Here is an 8818-nt window from a genome sequence, read left to right on the forward strand (position 1 = left end):
GAGCATTTGGACAACGCTCTGAGGGACAGAGTGGGATTGCTGGGTGTCTGTGCAGGGCCAGGGGTTGGATCCACGACCCCTGGGGGTCCCTCCCAACTCGCAGCCCCTCGTAGTGGCGTGAGGCCCGGGCAGGGACAGGTGGGGTGGGTGGCAGCGCTCGCTGCCGCCCCCACGGCGCGGGTATGGCTTGGATTTGTCACCGATTTTTGCCAAACCCAGTGAAAGGGGAGCGGGGGGAGGCTCGACCGCCCCATCCCCGGTGTCCCCCCCGACCCGCGGGGGCCGCCATGGCGACCGCGACCTTCCCAACATGGCGCGGCGGAGCGCTCCCATTGGCCGGCGTTGCGCGGTGCGGCGCTCCCATTGGCCGGCGTTGCGCGGCGGGGCGCTCCCATTGGCCGCGGTGCGGGGGCGGGGCGAAGGTGTGGCGGAAGTGGGCGCGGGGCGGGCGGGGATGTGGAGAGCGGGCATGGCCGCCGGGGACGGGCTGGGCCCGGCGCTCCGCGCCGTCACCGAGCAGCTGCAGCAGGCGGCGGCGCGGCGGCCGCAGGTGAGGGGACACCGGGGACACGGGGGGGACCGGGGGACACCGCGGAGGGGCCGCTGCCGCGGCGGCACGGCCTCCGTCACCGTAGGGACGGGCCCGCGCCGTGGGGACAGGTCACGGGTCATCGCCGTGGGGACGGAGCCGGACCGCCACCGGGAGGGGTCCTGGCGTGGGGACAGGGCCCGTGTCACCGCAGGGACGTTCCCCGGTACCATCGGGACAGGGCCCTGGTCGCCGTGGGGACATTCCCGCAGTGCCATAGGGACAGGTGCCACCGTGAGGGCAGGGCCCGTGTCACCGCAGGGACATTTCCCAGTGCCACCGGGAGTGGTCCCACCTTAAGAACATTCCCCCACTGTCACAGGGACAGGTCCCACCACGGAGATGGGCACCTGAGCTCCCCAGCAAAGAAGACAGCACCCCACTATCATGGCAGGCCTCCCTCCTGCTTGATCCACCCCCTCACACACAGGCATAGGGACAAACCCCCCGCCACCCCCGACCTCTCCTAGGGCTGTGTGGGGTGCCCTGAGCTGGGGAGGGCTGGGGGGTGCCCCGGTGTCCCCCCCTGAGCCCCGGTGGTCCCGCAGGGGCTCCCGGCCGTGCAGCCGCGGCTCGTGGCCGTCAGCAAGACGAAGCCGGCGGAGATGGTGATGGAGGCGTACGGGCACGGGCAGCGCAGCTTCGGGGAGAACTACGTGAGTTTGGGGGGCACCAAGGGGCTGGGAGAGGGACCACGGGGCTGGGAGAGGGACCACGGGGCTGGGAAAGGCCCTCGTGTTGAGGGCACAGAATCCCGGAATCATTGGGGTTGGAAAAGCTCTCCCAGAGCATCGAGTCCACCCTGTGCCCCATCCCCACCTTGTCCCCCAGCCCAGAGCACTGAGTGCCACGTCCAGTCCTTCCTTGGACACCTCCACCAGCTCCCTGGGCAGCCCCTTCCAATGTTTAACAACCCTTTCCATGAAGAAATTCCTCCTGATGTCTCAGGGCAGCCCAGTTTGGGTGGCTCTGTGGGTGGGGGGCCAGGCTTGGTGACAGCATCACCCCCTGGCCTCGTGTTCTTGGGGCTCCTGTTGGTCCCAGGGACACACACCCCACAGACACTGATCTTACGTGTGCCATGGGTTTAATGGGATTCTCCTGCATTCTCCCAGGTTCAGGAGTTGCTGGAAAAGGCATCAGACTCAAGAGTAAGTACTCAGTCCCCTTCATATTTTCTTCCTTGTATAGCTGTGTCCTGAGAGCTGTTCAGCCAAAGTCCTGGTTTTTGTTAGGAATTTCACTGGATCCTTGCCTTTGCAGATAAATGGTGGGTTATTCTTAGCTCTCTGCCCCGTTCCCCCTCCTGCCTTGCTGACTCCAGAGGAGTCTGAGAATACGTGTGCCTTAGTCATGATTTGTCTGAACAGTGCTGTGCCTTTTGTGCTTTCTGTAGGAGAGGCACAGTCCTCATTTAAAAGAGATGTTAACACTCAGTTTGGGGAAAATATAATTTTATGACTGTTGCAAAAGAGCTTTGCCTTCCTCATTCCCACGGACAGCATTCCCTGCAGCCACAGCCCCTTCCCTCTCCAGGCTGTGCAGCAACCTCAGCACAACCACGGGTTGAGTCAACAAATGAAGAAATTGGGTGTCTGGTGTTTGTCTGTAGGCAAGCTAAGCCCGAAGTGCTGCGTGGGGGAAGAGGGAATTGTCCTTCCAACCTCACTGTTCTCTCTGCTTTCAGATTCTGTCATCTTGTCCAGACATCAAGTGGCACTTTATTGGCCACCTGCAGAAAAACAATGTCAACAAGCTGATTGGTAAATCCTGGTTGATTCTGTGTGGGCTGTGGTCTCTCTGTGTTCAGATGTGTCAGGGGAGGTTTAGGCTGGATACTGGGAAAAGGTTCTCCCCAAAGAGGGGGAACTCCCTGACACCTGTTCTGGGTACAAACACTCCTGTGGCAGCAGAGTTGCCTCAGCCTTTGTTTCCTCCCCAGCTGTCCCAAACCTGTTCATGTTGGAAACAGTGGATTCTGTGAAGCTGGCAGACAGAGTCAACAGCTCGTGGCAGAAAAAAGGGACATCCCAGAAGCTGAAGGTCATGGTGCAAGTTAACACGAGTGGGGAGGACAGTGAGTGGCCCTTTCTGATGATGTGCAGCCCTTTCTGACTCCTGTTCAGAGAACCCGAGGGGGATGGGCTGGTTTGTGCTCTCAGAGTGTTTCTCTGGCAGGGCTGGGCACAGATCTCCCTGGTTTTTCCCAGGTAAGCATGGCCTTCCCCCTGGAGACACCACGGCTGCCGTGGAGCACGTGATCAACAAGTGCCCCAGCCTGGAATTCGTGGGGCTGATGACGATCGGCAGCATCGGGCACGACCTCAGCAAGGGCCCAAATCCTGACTTCCAGGTAAGATTTTCTAGGAGAAAATGTCACTGTGGGCTGGTCTCCTGTTACAGTTTGTCTGTCCCAGTGAAACCAGTCTGAGTCAGGTTATAAGACTGTAGAAACACCACGCTCAGAGCAGTGCAGAGCCCTCAGTACCAGTGTCAGTGCAGGTGGGAGGCTCCTCTCTGCAGAGTATTTCTCCCTCCCTCCTCTGAAGCTGCAGCCAGGATGTTGGCAGGGCTCCCTGTGCTGTCCTGGAGCCTCTGGCCCAGGTGAGGTTTCAGTCAGCCTCCTCTGTGTTGTCAGTAAATCTGGGAAGTCTCCAGGCGTTCTTACACCACTTCAGTGGGAAATGTGGGAATTGCGTTTCCTGTGTGAAGGAGACTTCAGAGACAGGCAGGAGTCGTGTTCTGTGGCACCCTGGAAGGGAGCTGGCGTGGCTGTCAGGTGTGTGAGCCTCTCCTCTTCCCCTCTCCCTGCAGATGCTGCTGTCCCTGCGGCAGGAGGTGTGTGAGAAGCTGAATCTCCCCGTGGAGAAGGTGGAGCTGAGCATGGGCATGTCCACGGACTTCCAGCACGCAGTGAGTGTGTTCCTCCTGCCGCCCTTCCCGTGGGGAACAAGGGGACCTGCACCCCAAATTCCACCCCTGCCCTGACCTCCTCCTCTCTGTCTCTTCCAGATAGAGGTTGGATCCACGAACGTCAGGATTGGGAGCACCATCTTTGGAGAGCGGGATTATTCCAACAAAGCCGTCGGGGGCAAGGCCCCCGCTGGGAGTAAAGGCCAAAAGGAGGCTGTGACAGTGCAGGGGCAGTAGGTGGAAAACAAAACCCCTCCAGAGGAGAGACCTCGCTGCTGGGAGACCTCACTATGCATTTTACCTCCCTCCATGTCGGCACCTGATCCTGGTGGTGAGGGGGAATTCCTCGGAGCAGAGGCCAGAAATGCCTCATAACCATCGTGATTATAGAGCACCCCTAGAAACTGGAAATCTTTATAACCAACAGATGATAAGGAAGTTGGTGGCTGAAAGTGGCTGTGGTGTCTTGGCTCCTCAGGGTCATCCAGGACAGAGACCTTGGGGTGACTGGGTTGGGCAAACAAGTGTTTGTCAGGCTGGAGCTGCTGCCCAGTGAGGTGGGTGTGACCTGCAGCAGTTCCAGTGATTGTTTTCACTGAGGACTAAATTCTTCATTAAACAAGCTGTGATCTTGCCAGAAACCCTTCAGTGTTTCCCCAAATAGGAGTTTTGGACATGGGATGGTTATGTGGGAGCTGGGATAGGGCCATGCTGTGACACTGGAGAGACCATGGCCATGGAAAGGGGGCGAGTGACAGGCCCCGGGGGGCTGTGAGGAGCTCAGCTGCCACCGGGAGTTCATGGTGTGATGTTTTGGCTGCACATCACAAGTGTGGGAGTGTCTTTTGGGCTCAATTCTGGTATTTTCAGGCTGACACTCACTTTTCCCATGGCTCCATGTCTGCCCAGATCTGGAATGCTTTCCCCCTTCCCTTCCTTGCCCCTCCTCTGTTGTTGGGAATTATTTTCATCCTGCCTAGTGGTTTTGACACTGTTTTTTTGGTCAGAAGGGGACTTTTTCTGCCGTGCCCCTGCCCTGCCACCAGCTTGCTGTTGCTTTCCAAGGTGAGTCCCACCTCCTCTACACCTGTGAGAGGATAACATGCTTGGCTCAGGGCAGCAGGGAGGTTTCTTGGGAAAAGTACTTCAGAAAGGGAAGTATTATTGTCCCACTGCATTCTGGGTTCCTGAAAAAAAAAAACCCTTTGGCCACTGAGAGAGCTGTGTCTTAACATCCTAAGTGCTGGTCCAGCCTTCCCTGCTCCTGGAAGAGGGAAATGGGACTGTCACTGCAGTAACTTTCCTTCAGGTGTGAGCAGAAGCTCCTGTTGTCCTGTGCTGTTTGGCCAGTCTCACAACCTGTGTTGCAGCTGATTTTTGGGCTTTTGTGGCTGCTAAGAGGAGGAGGCCTCGGCTGCCAGCAGAAACATCCTCCCCAGGCTTTGCTCTGTGTGCGTGTGGTTAAATCTCGCTGTTGGTTTCACTCTCTAAACGCTGAATGTAAATGAAGAGTCACCTCCAACACCACCCTGTTGTAGCTCTGTGGTTTAGAAGCACCGTGGGGTGGGAGCCGCCCTCCCTGCGCTGCTCCATGTGTGGTTTCATAGTCCAGTAATAAAAAGTGATGAGTTTTAATACCATCTGTGCCAACTCCAAAGCTATTAAAGATGTTATTTTTATGTTCCAGCGTGGTGAATAAATGGCCTGAGCCGGTCTTGGAGCTGTTTCCCCAGCCTGGAGCTGCTCTAGGAGCTGGGAGGAGGGTGGTTGAAAGGCAGCTGAGACAGAGCTGGCAAAGAAAGTGATTTTTGATCTGAAGGGTCAAACCCGAGCTGGTCGGTGCCTCGAGCTGTCCCCGGAGCAGCCTCTGGGTGGCGGTGCTGTCGCGGTCACGGGGCCGGGACAGGTCATCGACGGGTCCCAAAATCACCTTGTTCCCACCTGATGGCCGGAGCGAGGTCCTTCCTCTTCCTCCTCCTCTCTCCTCCCGGAATTTCAGCACCGCGCCCTCACCGGGACCCTCGCGTTGGCAAATTTCCGCACGGGAAAAGCCTCTGGGGTATTTTACACCTGCTCTGTCTGAACCCGAGTCCAACGTGCAGGGGCTGCAGAGCCAGCCCAGCCCTGGCCCCGGTGCTTGGAGGCTGAGGGGGTTTGTTCACCCCTCACTGGTGGCTCTTCCCCACTGGCTGTGGCTCCAACACGGGCTGCACTGCCACAGTTTGTTTGGGCACAGGGCAGGGGTGGGCTTACACTGGGAATTCTCTTCTGGTGTGGCTCACCTCCCCTCTGCCTTTTCCTCTCTCGGGCGTTTTGTGTATCTCATTTCCTGAGCTGGGACTGGGCTTTAGCCAAGCTTAAAGAAGTGGTGAATGGTTTAAACTGGGAGGCGAGTGCGCTGGGGTGGCTGTGGGGCAGAACAAGCCTTGTCCTGATGTCTTTGCCGTGGAACTCTGGCTCATCACCGTGGTATTTTGGGAGCAGACTGGCTCAGGAAAGCGTGTGTTCCTCTGGATTGCTGCTCAGCCTGCACCCTGCCTGCTGAAACCTTCAGCTCTGCTGGTGGCCTCCTGCACGAGGCTGTGGCACAGCAGGGCCTCTGGTGGTCCCTCTCCCCTGCACTCGGGCTGGTCTGGCCCCTGCTCCTGTGGGGAGCAGGCTGGGTGCTGGGCTGGAACAGCCAGTGCTGGGCTGACAAGGCACTGGAGAGGAGGGACAGCAACAAGAGCATCTGCTCCTTCCCCTGCAGCTGCTTCTCTCACCCGTGAAGCTTCCAACTGACTTTTTTCCCCGTGCCTGAGAGCTTTGCCCTGCTCCCCACGTGTCCGAGCCTCCCCGGAGCCGGAGCAGCTCCCGTTCCTCCTCGAGGAGCCCACCCGGAGCCCGAGGCAGGAGGGTGTGGAGCCGCGGGGTCGGTGACACCAAACCCCTGCCCAGGGGAGCGGGCACAGACCACCCACTCCCTGCACGGAGGTCACCCCGCAGATGGGAGCTGTTGGTCACTGGAGTGGAGCCAGCGGGCTGGAGATGAAAGGCTCCCCGGCCTCTTAATGAACCGCTCAGAGCCTCGGCCCCCACGGCCCGGCTCTATTTACATCCAGCAAAGCCCCCGGCAGGGCTGGGGCAGCAGCAGCGCTCGGGCTCCCCGTGCTCGGCGCTGTCACTGTCAATATTTGCCTTGGAGGGACACGTCCAGCAGACGGGGGGGACTCCTCCTCCTCCATGACTTCCAGCGGCCGGTGGCTCCCCTCTGGAGCAAAGGCATGGCCCCGGGATCCCCAGCACTCCCCTGAGGTGACCCTTGTTTCCACGCTGGGGTTTGGTCCCTCTAAGAGGGAAAACAAACCCGTGGATGATGCTGGACAGAGGGATTTGCTGCTGCCTCTCCTTCCCTGGCTGCTGGGGGCTGCACTGGCCACCCGTGGCCATCCTCATCCTCGGGGAAGTGCCGGTGGTGGAGCAGCAGAGATCAGGAGCCGTGGGTCAGTTCTCTGCTGCTCCCGGGGGCTGTGGGCAGGTGGGAGTCTGGGGTGGCCGGGAGCAGTTCGGATCCGGGCCCAGGCGGATCCCGCCGCAGCCCTTCAAAGTGGAAAGTGTGTTTATTTCTGGGATATCGGCTTTCCGGCAGGAAGGACGGCCACTGCCAAGGTTTTTATTGGATCCCAGTGAAAGGAATTAAGAGAGTCTCATGCTTGTTGTCTTTCCCTGGGCCTGCAGTACTTAAGGAGGCTTTTTACCTTTGAGTGGGAGCGAGGGACACGGGGATTTGGCATCTGGCACCGGCACGTCTGTGGTGATGGGGTTTCAAACGGGAGGCTTTGTCTCCCGGGCCAGAGGCATCAGGAGGGGTCGGGGCTGGGAAAGCACAGAGAGGGGCTTGGAAGCAGTTGAAAGAACCCAAACTCCATCAGGCTCGAAGCATGTGGGAAGTGTTGCTTGAGCTCCTCTCCTCGTAGCGAGGCTGGGGCCAGGTATTCCACACGTCCCAGTTTGGACAAGGTCCTCACTGTTCTTGCAGGGAATTTTAATGGAGGTTGAGGTTCTGAAGAAGGAGGGAAGCCCACTCTTGCTGAAAGCAGGGGGCACCTCTCGCTGTTTTGGGATTTGGGAGGGTTCCATGCTGTGCCCGTGCTCGCAGGATCCCGGAGCGGATACTGGACACAAGTGGTTTCCTGTTGCTCTTCCAGCTTCAGCTGCAGGATCTGGGACCAGCATCCTGCAGATCTGGGACCAGCATCCTGCAGCCCTGAGCGCGGGAGGGGGATTTCTGCAGGGAAAATTCTGCTCAGTGGAAAAAAGGGAAAATAAAACCCACGAAGATGGAAAAATGTGGGACACCTGATGGTCTTTTTTTATTGACAGGATGACACCGGTCTCCAGGGCTCTGAGGTCCTACACCTGACCCCCTGGGGCAGGGAGGGGGGGTCTGTGGAGGGTCTGACCCCCACAGAAGAGCCCTTGGGGTCACAGTCCTTGTCCCTGCCTGGCTGGAGGCAGTGGGTGTCTGGGCTGGGCACCGAGCTGCTTGTGGTGCCAACCAAGAGCTGGAGTGGAACAGCCTGGAGTGTGAGCTGAGGAGAATCCCCACTTCCCGACGCCCACCAGCACGGCAAAGCTGTATTTATTTGGAGAGAGGAGTAAATGTCTTTTCCCCTCCAGGAACGATTGGTCCTGGAGAGAAACCGCATTCCCAGCACCGTCTTGCCGTCCTTCCGTGACCCTCTCCCTCCGCTCCCTGGCACGGGGTCCCGCACACTTCACTGCCGGCTTTTGATCCCTTTTGATTTGGCGCTGCAGCGAGCCGTGGCCTCGGAGAAGCCGAGCCCCGGGGGGACCAGAGGGCCGGGGGCAGGCAAGAGGCAGCGGGGACGTGGGAGGGGGGGAGCGGGAAGGAAAATATTGAACTTAGCGTGAAAAGCAGTGAAGCAAACAGGGAACTTAAGGGGGAAGAGTGTTAAACGCGGAGCGGAGGCCGGGAGGGGATGGAGCGGTGTGACCACGGGGTGAACTGTGCGGGTTCGTGCAGGGGCTCCCTCCGTGGCGCGGGGTCCCGGGGTCCCACAGGCAGAGAGAGCCCCCCGTGCGCAGGAGATCTGGCGGGGCCACGTGCGTGTCACCACCCTGGACGCGGCACCCCGTGCTCGCCACAGCCGGGATGTGCTCGCTGACCCGCGCAGGGCTCCAGCCCGTCCCCGCCGCTGCCCGGGGCTCCAGCTCAGGCCCGGAGCGGGGGCAGCCGGAGCCCTCCAAGGGGGTGCGGGTCCGTCGCTCCCGGACGGGGGTTCCATCCCCAGCCCGCGGGGGTCCCGCTCCGCT

General features: G+C 59.6%; 1 protein-coding gene across 2 annotated transcripts; it reads left to right on the forward strand.

Annotated features, from left to right (window-relative positions):
- The first annotated feature begins 449 nt into the window (after nucleotides 1–449).
- PLPBP (pyridoxal phosphate binding protein) lies at nucleotides 450–5186 on the forward strand. 2 transcript variants are annotated; one of them, XM_027706364.1, is made up of 8 exons: nucleotides 450–550; nucleotides 1138–1245; nucleotides 1705–1740; nucleotides 2277–2352; nucleotides 2532–2666; nucleotides 2800–2942; nucleotides 3404–3506; nucleotides 3606–5186. In XM_027706364.1, the coding sequence occupies exons 1-8, from the start codon at nucleotides 455–457 to the stop codon at nucleotides 3737–3739; spliced, it is 831 nt and encodes a 276-aa protein (XP_027562165.1). In that variant the 5' UTR covers nucleotides 450–454; the 3' UTR covers nucleotides 3740–5186. The 2 variants fall into 2 exon arrangements, with proteins under 2 accessions (XP_027562165.1, XP_027562167.1); XM_027706366.1 differs by having other exon boundaries at nucleotides 3404–3502; nucleotides 3602–5186.
- Nucleotides 5187–8818: the final 3632 nt, after the last annotated feature.

Source organism: Neopelma chrysocephalum, unplaced genomic scaffold (genome assembly GCF_003984885.1).
Source record: "Neopelma chrysocephalum unplaced genomic scaffold, ASM398488v2 Primary Assembly neopelma1_367, whole genome shotgun sequence".
Lineage (NCBI taxonomy): Eukaryota > Metazoa > Chordata > Aves > Passeriformes > Pipridae > Neopelma > Neopelma chrysocephalum.

Coding starts and splice junctions, on each gene's coding strand:
- PLPBP (XM_027706364.1), top strand. CDS start 455: ATGTGGAGAGCGGGCATGGCCGCCGGGGACGGGCTGGGCCCGGCGCTC. Junction 1,246..1,704: donor GCAGCTTCGGGGAGAACTAC/GTGAGTTTGGGG, acceptor GCATTCTCCCAG/GTTCAGGAGTTGCTGGAAAA. Junction 2,943..3,403: donor GCCCAAATCCTGACTTCCAG/GTAAGATTTTCT, acceptor CTCTCCCTGCAG/ATGCTGCTGTCCCTGCGGCA.